This window comes from Varroa jacobsoni, unplaced genomic scaffold, assembly GCF_002532875.2.
Source record: "Varroa jacobsoni isolate VJ856 unplaced genomic scaffold, vjacob_1.0 scaffold_1290, whole genome shotgun sequence".
Taxonomy (NCBI): Eukaryota; Metazoa; Arthropoda; class Arachnida; order Mesostigmata; family Varroidae; genus Varroa; species Varroa jacobsoni.
This window is the reverse complement of record NW_019214192.1, coordinates 37,980-55,948: the sequence shown is the minus strand read 5'-3', so window position 1 is coordinate 55,948 and position 17,969 is coordinate 37,980. Positions and strand designations below refer to the sequence as shown.

At 40.0% G+C, this 17,969-nt stretch overlaps 1 protein-coding gene and 1 long non-coding RNA gene across 11 annotated transcripts; one reads left to right on the top strand and one right to left on the bottom strand.

Moving 5' to 3' along the window:
* Positions 1-2,629: 2,629 nt before the first annotated feature.
* Positions 2,630-11,424, bottom strand: LOC111268462 (uncharacterized). 5 transcript variants are annotated; one of them, XR_002685250.2, is made up of 5 exons: positions 9,727-11,424; positions 9,252-9,551; positions 8,705-8,907; positions 4,831-4,911; positions 2,630-3,491 (listed from the first exon to the last, which is right to left on the bottom strand). It is a non-coding gene; the product is annotated as an uncharacterized LOC111268462 (long non-coding RNA). The 5 variants fall into 5 exon arrangements; XR_015314228.1 differs by lacking the exon at positions 9,252-9,551 and having other exon boundaries at positions 9,727-9,808; positions 10,833-11,424; XR_015314231.1 differs by having other exon boundaries at positions 9,252-9,808; positions 11,077-11,424.
* Positions 3,486-17,855, top strand: LOC111268459 (uncharacterized). 6 transcript variants are annotated; one of them, XM_022847466.2, is made up of 9 exons: positions 3,486-3,576; positions 13,503-13,627; positions 14,296-14,459; positions 14,638-14,824; positions 15,029-15,334; positions 15,680-15,850; positions 16,109-16,251; positions 16,548-16,715; positions 16,889-17,855. In XM_022847466.2, the coding sequence occupies exons 2-9, from the start codon at positions 13,532-13,534 to the stop codon at positions 17,199-17,201; spliced, it is 1,548 nt and encodes a 515-aa protein (XP_022703201.1). In that variant the 5' UTR covers positions 3,486-3,576; positions 13,503-13,531; the 3' UTR covers positions 17,202-17,855. The 6 variants fall into 6 exon arrangements, with proteins under 6 accessions (XP_022703201.1, XP_022703198.1, XP_022703200.1 ...); XM_022847463.2 differs by having other exon boundaries at positions 3,486-4,492; XM_022847465.2 differs by lacking the exon at positions 3,486-3,576 and adding an exon at positions 8,800-8,886.
* The last annotated feature ends 114 nt before the right edge of the window (positions 17,856-17,969 follow it).

The window sequence follows — 17,969 nt, the reverse complement described above, 5'->3', positions numbered from 1 at the left end:
AGTAACTTCTGAACACCTATACGAATTCAGGAATAGAAACGAAAAGAATGGGTTAAGAAAATGTTCGGCCAAACTCTGATTCAAAGTATTATATTTTGTTATTATAATTACAAGTTGTTATAGTTATTATATATTATATAATTATTACTATGTCTTAAAATGAATCTGCCTTCGATGTTTTCTTATGTATCACATTAACCAATGCTGCGCTTATTACGGATGAGATCCTGTGACGCAATGACATTTCATACACTTGAGTGAACTATCTCTGTTAATACACGTGCATAAATGGGCCTTTGACAGCTTTTGAGAAATAAATTTAATTAAGGCATGGGATTCACTTTAAAATAAGATGACTTTTACGTGCACGCTGGTATGATTTCCAGCTGAATGACGGCGAGCCGTATTGCCTAAATTCACTTATTGAAGATTATGATTTCTTTTAAAATCCTGAAGACTATTGTCGATCGATTGTGTTCCATATCGATTACAAAGAGTAGAAGGCGCATTGGCGCAGGAACCGTGCATAATTGTACTATTCGTAGTAATCGCAACGGAGCTATGACGGCTTTGATTTTATTCAAAGCATACTGAGCGCTCCTTTACGATAATCGTGCACATGCAATGTACGACAGTCGTGTTCGAGTTTATCCCAGCTAATTTCCGCCATTTTAATGTCGCCGCTAGCCACATTATGAAGCTAACTTGCCTAGGTATCCATGTCATGTGATTGATGATCTTCCAATTAAACACCTAATTTGCTTTCTTGCAACAGTGGCATTATTAGGAGTTCCTTCTCTCGTCGGCTCGATTATTGACTCAATATGCTTCAAAGCCCTTCAACTGAGACAGTTCCAACTATCCAAGTTTACAGCTTTTATACAACGAGGCTAAGGACTATTCAAAATTCCAAACGATCTTCGTAGACGAAGCTGCCTCTGTTGACATTGTTATAAACAATTTTTCATATTTGAGATGCTTAACTATCGCTTGCAGTTTGTAAATCCACCAACTATGCCCCATGAACATGTCTTGCGAGATTCGTGTCGTTTTTATCTTGTATTTCTGTCCTGTTCCACTTAGTTAATATACTTCTCTATTATATAAATTAACTATTGGTTAAACCCACTTTATACACGTACTAGAACGTCAATAGACTAGCGGTAATAAATGACCGTACTGTGATCATTCCCGTTTATTTACATGGGTGTGATATGATTGGAGCCATAAGTACGTTCACATAAGTTACAGGCCATAGATATCTAAATGTACATAAAGCTGATTCGATTGGAAGCACATTCAGCTGCTATTGGCAAAGGCCACGCAAATTTAATTTCTCCTCTATGTAGATTCTGGCTTATCGATCGCCTCACAGAGGAAGTGAGTTAATTAATATTTAGCAGATTCAAGCAATTTCATGCTAAACTATTGACTTTCAGATTAAGTTAAAGGCATTAGTTATACTTCCTGTTTTCCTACGATAAATCGGTTCTTCTATTATGTTTTTATAAAACTTTATTTTCAAAAAAAAAGAAGAGTGAGACATTTCCAGATAAATAATACTTGTATAACATCATACTCTTAATAGTAACATTGTATTTGATCACACACATAACTTCATATAGTCGTTCTTATTATTACAATAATCTCCTATAGATATAATGACCAAACGTATTCCGCCGTCAAGTCTATGTCCCTCTAATAAAAGCCTTTGGATAGAATTAGCTGACAACAATTTCGGCTCTAATTTAGCGGGGAGTTCAGCCGCTGACGACGGATTTCGATTTTATACCCATTGCCAATACCGTTAAGGTGTTATAGTGTCGTGTCTCTGTAACAAGTTCACCGAAAAACCACAGCCATAGAGATATGATTGCCTGATTCATCATTCCCTGTGGCATCGGGGATGGACGATGACTAAGACAGCTCCGGTACGTGTGAGTCGATTAGCAAAATGCCAGGTCGACACCGTGCAGCTTTGACTTTACCTGAGGTTTAATTCTATTAAATATCCACATTAGCAACCTAAAACTTATCAAAGTAATTACTAAGGTGAATGTTTCCCATTGAATCTGACGTGAAACCGAATTTTTCAATTGAATAATTGATGTTCTAATTACTCAATGATGATACGAATCCATTAAGCATACGAATAAAAAAAAGCTTGTCATTGCACTGGCAAGCGTGAGCAAGTTCAGTGGCTAATTTTCTACTCTGTTTTTGTACCAGGCAGAAAATACAGCTCGAAAAGTAGAAACAAAATCGGACTGCTATCAAGAAATCTAGCAATTAGTAAGGCGAAAAATCTCAAAACTGATGATCGAAAGGGCGAAAGTAGTGTTTTCCATAAAGAAGAAGCTATCTTAGTGGTAGTTTGCAAACTATCATTTGGTAGCTCCGTGTGCCACAAAAAAACTTGAAGTGCTTTGAAATCTAGAAACATGTACAGGTTTCTCGTTGATTTCCAGATAGATTTCTTTCGTTTTCGGACTCAACATGTTTTTTATACCTTGTCACAGGATTAATCCTTGAAGCAAGAACCACTTTCGCTAATTTTAACTATCTGTGTACTCTTTTCTTCGTATATACAGCGCATAACATCTTTCAATAACTGCAATGCATCCAAAACTGAGATCTTCCAAGATTTTTTAAAATTTATTTAATACGATCTTAAAAGTAGCTCATTCTACCAATCTCCGCTATGCGTTTTGAAGGCTACTTTTAACTTATATTTTAAGGACTTCATTCTTAAATGCGTAATTTACGTTCTTAAAGTCCAACTAGCAGTTATTAGACACTACGAAAAAAACTGTATGGTCTACTTTTCTACAACTGCTGTGTTAAAACTTCATTTGGAACTGAATCTTCCAATAACATTCAGCTGTCGACTAATCTCCGGCAGGCATTTTATTCATTTGAACTCTAAGCGACGCGTCACGCGGTCACATATTTTGAATTTTTATACAATCTATCATATGGCATCTATTGCATGTCATGGTACAAAAATCCTTCTTAATCCTTCCCCATCGGAATCCCCTGTATTCGTTCCTTGTATGAACGTGTGCGTGAGAGCAAAACCTCACTGTTTACGAGTGGTTGGCTGAAACAAGATTGCTGCATTTTAACCGTTACCCCGTTGCTACGGCTCCTACGTTTTTCAGAGGCACTATATCGCTCCGGCCCTTCCCGTACATCTCTCTCACTAGTCAGTCAGCGTATTGATTCTCCTTACCGTCGCCGTTTGGTGCCCTCACTCATCATTTGAATATCGCATCGTCTTCTTTCCAAATGCGTGAGCCATCGAGCGAGTGAATTGGACTCTCGAAAAGTGTTGTGCTTTCTATTGGCTCTGCTTTTCTGCTGCTATTGTTACTACTGCGGCTGTTATCGATGCGATTTGCCCCATGTGGTTGTACGTTGATGGGGCACCGTGGGAGCGCCGGTTACACACGATGTTATCTTCTTTTTTGCCATACTACCGTTGGCGTTACCTGTAGTTGGTTTGGAACGGTGTGGAAGGAGTCAGAAATCTACATGAGCTATAGTATACCTGCCTAGGATTTCTAAGAACACAGTGTGCGTAAAACTGTTGACGACTTTGGGAAAGTTACGCTTACCGTCGTTTGCGTTATTCTTGGGTTGGGAGGAGACATCGTATTCTGTCTCAAGCTATTTTGGTAACGGTGATAACGAATGTTATAGAATCATATGTTCGTTTCCGAATAACTTGTATCTATCTGTCACTTGGAAACTATGGTTTAAGTGAAGCATTCTTTGCATGGACAACCAATTAATGACAGTGGCGATTAGTGAATACGAGGTACGCCTAAGCTTAGACACCTTCTGTTTTAAACTTGTCGAATCGTTAAACAACAGCCACCATTTCCGCTGATTCTCCGTAACGACACCATCGTGTATGACGGTTTCGCGGGTTCGTCAAGTTGGCCCGCTTTGTGTCACTAACGGCAGCACTCAGAGTGGCGGTAGCTTCTATGGCCGTGAATAGGAAATCCATAGATGGTAAACCACAGATCAAGCCGGTAAGCTGTGATGCTTACGATATACGCTAGTAACACCGTTGGCTACTGCTGCCGCTGCGACCGTGGTCGCCGATGGATGTTGCTAACCCCGAGAGGGCTAACTGTCTGTTAGCAAAGAAGAAATTGGCGCAAAGATTAAAACGTCTGGCAGCGATCACGCTGAGACCAATGATCATGACAGTGATAGTAACTCCAATGCATATAGTCACGTGCATTCCAGCATACGCCCACTAGCCCAGAGTCGGTCCGAGAGTGCACGTACGTACTTGAGGTGACAAAACCAAAACGTTCAATAAATCTACTTGTTCTATTGTTACACTTTACGTTGGACGATCGGTGACCTACAATTGGAAAAACGAGTTTTCCTTGAGAGTACATAGGTTGCACAGAGCAAACGAGAAAGTGTTAATATTGAACAAACCCGAATTGTGGAATACTGTACAAATACAAATGTAAGTCCTGTATTTGATGGTGTTGGTAGATGTTATCAGGTGGGTGAGATCACTCAGAAGTAGTTCGACTGTATACGAGTGGGCCTTAAGCATGGTATCTTAGTTTTCTTTCGCATATTCTATTTAAAGAAAGGAATCTTTTTAGGTAATTTTACTACCTGGCTATAAGTAACTCAGTGCATTCTCAAAAGTATTTTATGTTTGGTATACGAAGCCAGATATCAAGCTCTAACAAATCTTAAGAGTAGGAAATTGTTGTTAAAGCAACATGGTTCGACTTTACTCTGATCGTGTGCCGAATCAGATAACATGGCATACGTTAAATATATACATTGTACCTATTCTAACAAGTCACTCTCTCGATATTCGCAGAGTCCCAATAGCGCTAGTGACCTCCCCAACGGTGTACATGGATTCACCTGTTAAAACAACAAAAAAAAGAGTTAATACTGCAAAGCTCGCACCTTATGCTTGACACAAGTGATATCCTTAGCGCTGGAGTCAATAAATACTCTTCCGTACGGAAACCGCCGTTACTCGAGTTCGAATGAGCTTCTTGAAGGCGGAACGTAGCGTTTCAATAAACTTCACTACTGACACCACTACTAAACCGTTGGATGGATAATTTTTGTTCTCGTTGAAGAACATGCAATATGATGTTTTTTTTTTTTTTTTCTTTGATATACGTATCTCCGTCAAAGATAATGCTATCGTTTGACCACTAGTTAGATTAAATACAACTTGTACTGGTAGACCTAGAAACACGTGAGATAGTTTAGGTTCGCAGCCTAGGCGTAAACAGACTCCGCTTCATTGTGAAAGCCACCCGTCCAAAGAACAAAAGTGGAAACATTTTAGTTTTATCCTAAACATGATTTACATCTGTCTGTATATCTTGCGAAGCACAACTCGCAACACAAGCGAGCTATTTATTAACGCATATATGGATCATCTAATTCTTGTGGTAACTGCGTCTTACCAAGAGCGAAAATCAAAACAAGCACATAGATCCTTGGTTGAAAGCGGTGCCTAAATTTGCCTTTACCCTTCTTCTATTTTTATATTCTATATATATGAATTGAAACGAAGACAATTTTTATTTATGGTTTTATGGATTTTCAAATCCAATGCGAAACGTTCTCTCAGTGATGCGAGGACATGCCAGATGTTCTCATTTTGACAGTGCCGACAACGGCCAGCTTGAATGACATAGTCAGTCAATGAGATTCACAGGAGATAGTTAAAGAGTAGTAGTCAAATAATTAGTCATCGGATACTGTGGCCTTGTATATACTGGAAACGTACGTAACACAAGCATCGTGGTGACGACCGTGACAGGGTCTCTTCTCGATAGATGACATCTAACTACATTCCTGTACGAAGGCAAAAATCACGAGCAGAACAGTGCTAGAGCCCTCGAACGCTTGAATGTTAAAAAAGTTTACATGCAAAAATATTAACGATGTCAAATTAGGCTTCAGCGAGGTATAAACGTAAATATGTTTTCACGACTTCTCCTCGTCGACGTCGTTGTTTACCGACTGCAAGTGTGCACACTGAGCGGCCGCTGGCAGGCGCGCTGCAGACTGTCGCCGTTCGCCATAGTATTGATCGAACATTAAAATTCATGATGTCAGACTATCAGCGGACAGTTGGCAAACACGCGGTGAAAAAATGAGCAAGCGGCTAAAAAAAAAGCCGAAACAGTACGGCCAGGCTAATGCGGGACGATAATATCTCGTTGCTATAATATTACATTTTATACTACGTCTTCTTTATTCAGTCAAATAAGGTCTGTAAGCTATAATTTACAGCAAACAGTTACTGCAAGATGTGTGCATATGTATGTTGCGTTTTCTGTGCAGTCTATTTCGTGCTTTATTTTTAAGGCAGACGTGCTTTTCATGTAATGATCGAAATGTCCTAAGTTGCGTCGTGCAACACTTTTCAATCGCTAAAAGGCACATCAATCAATCAATCACACCATCGATGAAGACTGCTGCTTAAGAGATCGCGATAGTAACGCGTATAAGATATTACGAAAACTCGTATGCGGATTAAATTTCCTATTGGTTTCGTTGAAAAGATGTCGTCGCTAATCTAAGTCACCTTCCACAATCTAAACATGTTTATAAGACGCAATAGATTAAAATAAAACACAAATAAACGGGAACGCATAAAGTCGGCATTTGTTGTTAATAGATGTCAACCATTAACCTGACGGATAGCATGGCTCGCCAGGGAGGTGCTGACTATTTCCGCTAATGTAATCATCTTCTCTCCTCAATGATCATTCCTTGGATATATGCAGACATTTTTTTCGCCCTCGCTGGGTTTTCTAAATGCTCACTGTGGGACACAGCAGGCAAATTGTTGATGCTAATGCAATTAGGGGCATTGCTAATCATGAAGCGATTGAGAATATCCTTGGAATACTACGTGTATGATCGTAGAAGCTCATATTCGTAACGGAAATCATCGATGAGATACGACTGCTCTATCCTATTACCTTTATTTAGAGTATTTAATAGAACTGTTTGATGGCCTTTTAAATGGCTACTGCAGTCGTCAAGCTAATAACATGAGCATTACAATGATTACAGCCTTAACCGATATAGTTTCGTCTTCTAGCTACTGTTCCATGAATAATAAAGCTCTGTTGAACAGTCGAATATCGATGCGCTCATTATTCAAATTATGACCAGAAAACGTCCATCTTGTGAATCCTCACAGCAGATGCTTCATACTTTGCAGAAAATCAGATTCGTAAGGCTGTTTTTCACTGATATTGACACGAGCCCTAACGAGTCCTTCGAATCGGACCCTTCTGGGGTAAGATCATAAAAGAGAACAAGGTAAATTGTCATATATCAATATAGGTACCATTTGCGTAATTTGCCTATTTTCTAAATGTACAATTTTCTCCTACACTTGCTCGGCCACACTAAATGAAAATGCGAACACATGTTCATGTTGTGCTCGTTTGGTCTGGGAGTTGAGAGAGAGGACACCGGAAAACTTATCAGTAAGCCAAAATTCTCTTCTCACATGCATCATGCTCAGGGCTTTAATCCATGTGAGCCGCAAGCGGCAGTAGTAAAATTTGGACGGTTTAAAGATGGATATAGCTGGCATTCAAGACGAGCGGATAGTCGTTCTAGTCATTCTGTTTCACGCCTGATCCTATTTATTCATGGGCCTATTTTAGGATACTCTGCTGCTGCACACTGCTGTTCCCTTGTAGTGATAAGCAACGTGTTTATAAACCCGGGTTGTCTACAAAGTAATCAAAGTCTCTACCTACCGTTCGAGGTACATGCAGCCTACGAGTTGTATGTTATCCCTATATACGGACCGGACGGAGATGGTTGCACATTTTTGCTGGCCCTTCTTTCTTTTGGCTAAACTGATATTTAGCCAGAAAAAAAAATATGCGTACGTATTAACTTCAGACAAACACAAACCGGGTAGTTTCCTTTAACTGTTTAATTAGGTAGGACTGGCTACCATTTTCAAGAACTTAACGATTCTGATCATCGTGAATAATGCCATACACAAACTAAACAGGAGAAATAATTGTAGCATGAGGATGTATGGCTGATTGATTATCTAATCGAAGGCTTTTCAGACCGTACCACGGCTCATCGACTATAACACGTCACTTACGTTTTAGACGAAACGCCTAACCACTAGATAGGAAAACTTATGAATTAATGAAGTGAAACCATGGTAATGAAAATGTAAAGTGAATTCACAAATAATATATGTATTTGTTATTATTTATGTTCTTATTTCTAAACGGCCGTTTAGACGCAGCTTGTTATTACGTCGTAACTTAACTTAGTGCGGCGGACCTCAGGTGCGAGGATTCAAAACAAACACTATACGGTCGGACGCTAAAGCCGCGCACGCGATTAGCTCGCAGGCCTGAAACCATGAATACCTAATACATATGCTATACATACAATGCTATATATATATAAAATATAAATTAATATTTGTATTCTTCAATTAAGGCACAAACCTCTAGGCACTAAAATTAAACAGGTGTACAAAGTGCTTAAATTGACTTGAGTCTAAGTGCACTTTTTATATTTATTCGGAGTTTGAGTCATTAATATATATGTGCATACACTAAAAAGTCGTTCCATTTTTTATATCTATCTAGGTCTGTGATTCGATCAAATGTACGGTATTGTAGTCCAGACTAACCGGCATGATATTCCGCCTCAACTATTCTGATTCGTCTACACCGATTATCCCGTGGTCCGAAACGCTGAATCAAGGCGTACGACTCAGTCGACGACGATTGGCATTGGAAATGCGTGGGCGCCAAAGCCCCATGTGCGGAAGCGTATTCGACGCTGCTCGTTTGTGGTGATGCCCATATAATGGCAGTAGACGTTCTTTTCTCTCTAAGACACGCACACAAGCATACATCTGAGATAGGCTTACGTATATACAAACTTATCTCGCTATCTCTATAGGGCGATGTAATCTAAGCAGCATGACTAGCTGCACGTCTATCTATGCAAGTTCTGCTGTCTAATACCGTAGCGCTGTTTTCAAATTATTTTATAACATACATAAACTAGAGGTTTCTATACAAGTATCTGAATGTAGCGGGGTTTCTGTGCTGTAAGTGTTTATCGAAATGTTGTGATGTGCTATTTTCCTGAAAATCTTTTTGAATTTTTTTCGTGGCGCCTAAAACGGTCACGAACATCGTAGTCGTCAAACATCTACACTTGTAACTTACCCGGTACGACGTCAAGGCGATTTCGTAGAGTTACGAGAAAGTCTTTGTTTTTTACATTCGGGGTGGTGGGGTGAACCAACATATATCTACACAGGTTAAGCAAAGCCAGGCCCATTTCGCCACCAAGAATGCGGTTCTCCGTAAAGCTGTAAGCGGTTGTCGCGGATGCGCAACTAGTCGCTAAGAAATGCTTTTCACCCACACAGCGGATCGTGGCTTCACATTTGCTATCTCAATTCCTCAGGTTCAATAGGACAAAGGTCGAGTTGTCGTATTCACCACAGAGACCTTGCGAGTATTCTTAGATGCCAAAGTGGTCAGAAGTTGCGCATAAAGTTATGTGCTAACGTATTTGACATTTAAGCCCCCCAAGGACAATGGAAGACAAAGTACGAGCACTTATCGCTTTGTTTTAGATTTTTTATTTTGCAAAGATAGAAATAGTTCAGCATAAACATTGTCGCTGATGACTTACCTTAAGCCTGTAGAGTTTAGCTTGGATTACGTGTGGCATTTTACTATTGACGCTGGCAGTGGTACTCATTGTGGTCGAGGTTCTACAGTTAAAAAAGAGGTTTTGAATCTTGTATTCGCCACTGAGCATTGTCTCATGTGACTGGCCCCACCCACCATCAAACGTAGCGTATCTACATTCAGTCTCAAGCCAAAGCTGCTTTTTACTGAGCATCCCGAGCGTAATAGACAAATGCGTTATCGTTGTCTCAGCACGCGAGCAACGTCCTCTAACCTAGATCTATTAAGCCCTCTTTTACTGCAAAAATGAAATTCTGTGCGAACATCCATTTCTTTTGAAGCGATCCTCCATGAACTAGAATCATGTTGCTGAGTTCAGCAGTTAATAACTCTTCACATACTCGATAACTACGTACGATAATAAATATGGTTCTTTTCCACAAGTACAAATTTAGTACGACCGTTGCTTGCAAGGAGGATGCATATCAAATCTGATAAGAAGAGAGTGGCTATCATCACGGTCTGTGTTTGCTATATGAGTAAGAAATTTTCGCTTCAAATTGGATCGTGTCGTCGATTCGTTCACCAAACGTTCGTCTGCCTAAAAATGTTAATCGAAATAGGCAAAAATTCAGACAATTCGAGAATGAGTTTCCACAAGTTAGCAGGTCACGAAAAAAGCCCAAGCAACTAATTATAATAACTCCCAAATCTATTATGGTATAACAGAACTGATGGACGAGGCAGTGGTCTACCGTTTACTGGACAGGTTAACCACATCAGAAGATCGATTTTTATACCGGCCGGCTGCTATAAGGCTTGGGCGTCAACGGGACACATTAAGAAGGTTACATCTAAAATTGAAATGACACGATTCAATCAAACACCCAATAAAATGTGGATCCAATAATGCATATTAGATATAGACAAGTAGATAGCTACACCCTATCTGGCCAATGGCATTGATTTTGCACTATATATAATAACTCTAGATAACTCGATAACATATTCCTGTAACGCAACGCTGTGACATGTACAAACACAGATACGCCAACCATTTCCGTGGTCTGTGCATGCGCAAAACAGTGACGACCCTGCCCAACGTACAGTGTTACAGCCCATCCTGTTAGGCGTGCTAAGCGCCATGGGCCAAGAACAAGTGATGCGTGTGCTTTTGTTGTACAGCAGTTACTCATACCGCTCATATTATCATGACAAACATGATCACCGCACTATAGTACGTATTATTACAATTTCACGTTAAATTACACGTCCTCCCACGCAATAGAGGAGCTTGCGCGTACTAGCGGTCCCCACACGTCACCACGAGCAGAATCGTCGTGGAACTAACCAGTTGGTGTAGACTCACGCGTCAAACGACAATGACTCGATGGCACATAAAAATCCACAAAGGAAATCATCTAATAATTCCCATACACAAGACGGGAAATCGGGTTACGCTCTAAGTAGATTGCTGGTAAATACAGCACTTTATTATAGAGCGACAGGCGTGGCGCACAGAAGCTGCAGCAGTTTTGCGCGTACCGACGCGCGGACGGCTGCAAGGAAATACTTGAAGTGCCACGTGACGGCAGCCGCGGTAACGGTCAGAACTGAGGCAGTAACGCAATAGCATCGCCATATGAACTGCTCCAGTAAGTTCGAAAGGTAGAAAGTAACAGGGAAGGACAACAAACGGACAGATAACGTGGCATGTGCACGACGAGCTGGTGAGTGGTGCTACCGCGCAGCGTACGTACATCCGGACGCATTCGCACCTCCTACAAACGGCGTTGTTCTAAGACGTACGACTGGTCGGGTGGATGTCTTGTTAACGTAATGTTCAGTGTATAATGTACGGGATCATGGGCGTGTGTTTATAGATATTGCGTTGCAGAAGTACACGATGTACTGACATCCCGCATTTATTCGGGAATTAGCCTATTGTACCTTTAAAAAGACTACTTTTAGAAATATTAGTAAATTTGGCCAGATGAATAATTCGCATAGTTCTTGCTACTTGTAACATGAAACATTCTCATAGAACAACGTAAATTATTTTGAACAGTTACTGATGTGACTCTTCGTCACTTAGTTTATTTCCGAGGTGCAAAGCGGGTTATGTAAACACAATGCGTTAATAACTGAAACTGGCTACGATCTGAAGCCGAACGGTTTATACACCAACAAACAGCCGAATATTGAAACAGCTCTTAACAGCAAAAACACATATTCAGCAACTTATAGCAATGCTTTGACTTGAAGAAACACCATTAAAGAGTCGCTGTTTACAAATACGTAAATACCGTCATGAATGATGACCCTGTGACTTCGCCGATTTGGAAAGCTGGCGACGAGACATAGGATCGTGTCGATATTCACAGAGCATCACAAGACGAATTTCTGCTAAATATAGAGATAACCCTGTTTTTCAAAACAATTGTGGTTAAGAACACAATCATAAATGCGCTCAATTTACCACATGTAACGACACGTATTACAATAGAAAAGGCACTGCTCGCTATTTAGGATCACAGGAAACGAAACTACAACAAAGCGTATTTATGTGAAGCCATACGCCTGCAGGGAAAATTTAATTGTTATCTACACAGTTTGTCCTAATTGCGAGGTGGTAATATTCGTTCAATACGAAGTGTAAAAAAGACCACTTTTTCCCCTGCTCCCAGTAGAACTCGTAACCAATGTACTTAATTGGGAAAATCATCCGTAAGGTAACAAATCTTTTCAAGGTCTAACGCTGCTCGAGTGTTTTGTTTTAATTTCATTCAAGCAGCAATTTCTATGGCCATAAAATTGTGTCATGACAGCTCTTACCTAATAATAGGGCCAAAAACGTTTTCTTGCGTAAGCAGATAACGTTGCGCAAGATCCTAGAGTCTTCGATAGGTCAGCCGGTTGTATTAAATGCACATAGTTTCGCATAGTGCTTGGTGGCTTTTGTGTTATGTATTGTCACCGTGGTCTATTTTGCAAAGAGGTGCATTCGTTCTCGTTTACTGCTGCCTATTTCCTATACGTGTTAAAAAAAGGGCAATTCCGCGGCGGGCAGGTAGACCTTCGTATGGGAACGACATATATAAGTGACCAGGCAACAATACAGCTTCTTTTCAAGTAGTAGGTAAAGATGTTCCCTCTATGCCTAAAAAGAGATCATCATGGTAGGCCCATCGTAGAAGCTGAAAGCGATTTTTTTTTCAAATTAGACAGTCGCAGGTATAGATTAGCTGGGAACAACTGAAGAATTTGTGTCTAGGCTGATTTTACTTTTCATTGCATTTTAAGGTAAGTATCGTGAAACAACCAAACCGCACTGTAGTGTACGTATAAAACACCAAGGTCTCGAAATCTCTGAGGATTATGTGTAGATAAAAACATGATCTTGACTTTTTCCTAGGAATTAATATCATGGGGCCGCGGTTATTTCCGAGACCGATTTTAGGCTCTTAGTTCGTTTCTTCAGGACTCATATTATTGGGGGTTATTAAAACGTCTAGACGAAACGGAAAGGAAATTGGTAAGTTGAGTGATATTTCCGTCAAATGGGACTTGAACGTTGTTACAAACGTTGTAGTGAAAGTGAGCAACCAACAATATAATTGTGAAGTATTAAAGTGACAGGTTGAATTGGTACGCGATTATCAGTGTAATAAAGTAGTATAACAGGCAACGGGATACTGACATGATAACTGAGGACTTTCAAAAATGTGTACATCTTTTTATTAATAGCTGTGCTGTACATATCTATGGTTCTTACAGATCCAACAACTGGTAACAACGGTTCTGCGATGACCTCTCTCAGCTCAGATGTGACGAACGCGGTCTGGTATGCCTATAGGCACCATGAGAGACTTAAAGGTTGCGTGCCACGAAATGATCTCATTGTAAGCAGTGATAGAGTAATGCCACGGACAACGAAATACGAGATTTAAACAACAGAAAGGAAAATTGTTTGACGCAATTTGTACTAACTATAATTAGAAAATTTGAATATCATTGATAATAACTTGAGTCTCTATCTAGAAGAAATGACAGCAAAAATAAGAGGGTCAAAGATTAAGTCAAACTTAATTAATTAAGAAAAATTAGATTTACTGTCAATCCGAACCCAGGGTTAAGCATTCGGCTCGAAAGTTCAGTGGGTGAAAATCCCGCAGTATCGGATACCTTAGCAGTGAAGTTTAGTCTGCATAATGTATTAGCCCTTAGCTTTTTAAAAAAAATTTAACAATCAAGATAGGAGTACGCTGACAGCGTTTACATGGCCGTTTTTTTTATCTGCAAGTTTATTTATCCCAACATTGTATATATAATAGTATTAACTATAATGGCAGCCTGACAAGAGCTTTGAAAAATTGACCGTCCCCTGTGGTCATTATCTACAGCGTGAAGAATAACGAGACGATTATTTGAGAAACGTGCACAACTCGCCTGGTATCGTCGGCGGATCAACGACTTTCTTTCGATTTCTTTATTGTGACGGTTTGCAAGACGATTAAGCGTTTGCGTGAGAAACCGAACAAATGAAAAAGTTCAGACATTTTTTTTTCAGACGCTGACATCCCGCATCGGTCACGTTGTCGGAGCTCCCTTGGTGGCACACTCTCTCACGCTTCAGCAGACGCCTCTTCTACATTTCGGTCAACTGATGTGTTTTTTAGAGAAAGAGCTATTCGCACCCTTTCAGGCGTCCTGTGATATAAAATTAATGCAAAGGTAGTCTTTATAATCCCAAAATATAATTGAAGGCTTGTATAGCGATGTGTAGTAACTATAGGGTGATATCAGACAGGCATATACAATCGAAACTTGAGTGAAGCACACATAGCTAAGTGATACTTGGAAGAGGATTAACCGCTTTGTTTAATTTTTATTTAATAATGGTAAATTTCAGGAGTAGAGATCAAATAGAGGAGGTATGTTGGCAAGAATGCTCCCAAAGTTTACTAAGTAGTTCTTCACGGCTGAGTCCGGTGTTGCCGGAACGAGCCGTCTATCACCTGTTCCGTGTGTTTTGCTTTCTTGCTGAGCTAAAATCTGATGAACACGGAAAAGTTCATGTTCTACTTTCACCGGAAGAGGTAAGGCTGCCACATTAAGAAGTTGTTGAAATAAACAAGCTAAATGCTTATTTTTCATTGCGTCGCGCATAAATTGGTCTCTTATTTGTGAAATCGTCGAGTAACAGATCTGGTGACTGACGATCAAGCGGTACAGAAATGAAAATTGTAGTTACATACGAATACCATGTGTGATTTGCTGTTTCTAATAATCCTCGTTTTCAGGCCGAGGAATTAAGTCATTCATTCGTGCAGGCGCTTGGTGAGCGGTGGAAGCCCTCTGAGATTTTGGCTTTATTGCCTCAGACACCTCTAGACTTTTCCGCTCTATTAAATTTCGTTGAGACTCATCTAGCCCAAGAGCAGGACCCTCGCGGTTTGGCTGAAGCCGCCGCGGAAATGTTTGACATCTACATTGGAGATGTGATCAAGAAAGGCCCTGTTAAACGAAAGCATTTCACTATCTGGTGGGAATACGTTCTGGTCGTCCGACCCCATTTTTTGCAATTCTACAATGGTAAAGGCAAGAGGGTACGTCAAATACTGTCTTTTGGACCCCTTTAGCAGCTTCTTTTTCTTGTAGGATACCATTAGTTTAACCGTGCTGTTTTGTTTAATACTCGATATGATAAGATGATGTTTACTCCTTCTATTTGTTAGTGGAGAAAACGTTGCACTTGACGCGATTAGTTTTCTTATATAAAGGTCGTGAAGTATTTTTGTATGTACATTTAAAGGTACAACGATTACCGATTCCTTTTCCTAAATATTTATTTGTAGTCTGAGTTATAAGCATTTGACTTATTTGATAAGGATCCAAACTTCGCAGGACATGGAGACCCATGCTAAGAATTTCAGTAAATTCGATTTTTATAGGTGAGTGAATTCCAATTAACATCGCGTTCTCAGGTAGGCAGTCCTTCAGGCTCCGGTATACCAAGCTATACAAGCCTTCCGTCATTAAACATTAATTTCAGTTTATCAAACTCTACTTCGTCTCGAGGCCACAAATTCTTTGTTATCATCAACAATTCACCTCAGGACCCGGTAAGAACTTTTCCGATCAACAAAGGAACTTTAAGAACATGTATTGGGTCTTATTTTGCAAGGAAAAGCTCCTTTAAAAAAATTGAAAACTGGCCCTATAATGCACCGATAGATCTAGCCGCCATATAATAGGTTCTATCTCAAGAAACCTGTTTTAAAGAAAGCAAGTGGCCGAAGTCAAAATACGAGTTATTGCTTATTTACATTATGGTTATGACCGCAATAGTCCAATCAATATGGTTACGGATACTTTTGCAGGATGGCGGAAAGTTGCTAGAACTCAGCGCTCCTTGCTATAAGTCAAAGCTTCAGTGGATGAGCGCTATACAGTGTGCCATATCCCATTCACACTCACAGAGAAGTTACCAAAGTTACCTCGCTAGCCAACGCAAAATTGTGAGGTAATAATACCCTTTTTAATTTTCAGTGTCATAAGTATTATTGGATCTTATGTTATTGGATAAAGCTGAAGTTATGTAGATCTTATTCTAATTATTATTATTATTCTTATTCTAATTTAAATGAGAGCAAGCACTCTACACTTTAGTGTTATACGGTAGCAGATACATTCGATTTCAGCATTCAGTCGAATCGCGTTTCTGACAATTTACCATTAGACGATCTGAACAAGCAAATATTGTTTGAAAAATGTTCATAACAGTCGTACCGATAATGCTTCTTTTTTTAACTTCAAAAGACTCGAAAAGCGCGCCTCGGAAGAGGCACGTCAGAGAGAAATAGAAGCACGGATCGCGCAGCGCGTCGAGACCGAAATGGTGACACCCCTTCGAAAAGAGATTGCTCTCCTCGAAGAAAGGGTTCGTGAAGAAACTCAAGCAAAACGCGATGAGGAAATTGTACGGGGGTAAGAAAGCAACATTTGAATTTTTAATATTGCGACTGTCTGCAGTATCTCGGATGCTTTCCAGCAGAAAGAATTTCCTTATATCCTTAAAATTCAGTACTTGGTAAAAAAGTTAGTGAGGTGTTTAAGTGTTCGCTCTCTACGCGCTGTTGTTGGTGCATCTGAACTTACAGAGCTCAATCCCGCCTACTCGTAGAGGAATGGGAAAAAATGGAAAGGTTGCAAAAAGAACTCGAGGCCACGAAAGTTGAATTGATAAAAGTGAAAAGTGAAACTGTGCGGTTGGCCAGAACCCAGCCTCAGCTTCGACCCCAACTTCATCGAGCTCGTTCCTGGGGTGATAACATTGATCTTGAGGTCGACATTCCGGAACACAAGTCTAGGCGAACAGCCATAGCTCCCAAAATAGCCAGCACTAAGGATATTCTTCGAATGGATCTAAATATCAAAGGCACGACCCAAAATGGCTACGACAATTTGCAGTAAATGTATCCTTTCTTGCCAGAAGTTCCTGACAAATCTGATTGAGACAAGTTTACCATTAGCAGAAATTAGCTACGTATTTTCAATGCTTAACTTACATAATTCTGGCGCTGTTATCAATGACACACGTGAAAACTATGACCTGCTTTATACAAAACAATGATTGTATCTGACACAGGTGAAAAGGTATACTTGCAATTAGACGAATCTTTTGATTGAACCTTACGAATGAATCTTCATTGAAGTAATAATAATTATTCAATTTTAAGTCGGACCCGAACCCTGGACTCGCTATAATAAGCGCGTTGAGGCGGAGATTAATTAGATATTTTTTTTTTAGTTGTCTTAAACGACGACTATCTAATTGTCCGTTGTTGGAACATTAAATAAAGGTGCTCCTAGCAAATTTTTGAAAAAAAATCCCATTCTACCACTTTTAGCGACCGGTTTTGTTATTGTTGATCACGTACCTTGGGGTCTTTTGTTGGCTGACAACTGGTACAGTAATTAATAAACGAGCAGGTTTTGAGACCGGCAGGTGTGCACGCGCCCGGCAGACAACTCGGCTGAATTTTCAGGCCTATGAAGATGAAATACTCCTGCATTCCTCGAGTGATAATCATTGTAATAAAGGTCGATGACTATAACAACTGGCAACATTGTCTTCATTATACTTCTTACCTCCAGTCGATTGCAGAGCGTGAAACAGGAGACGAAGTCAAGAGTTCCGAGGTTCTCGAACGTCTAGCATAGCCATAGGTTGAGAATAAT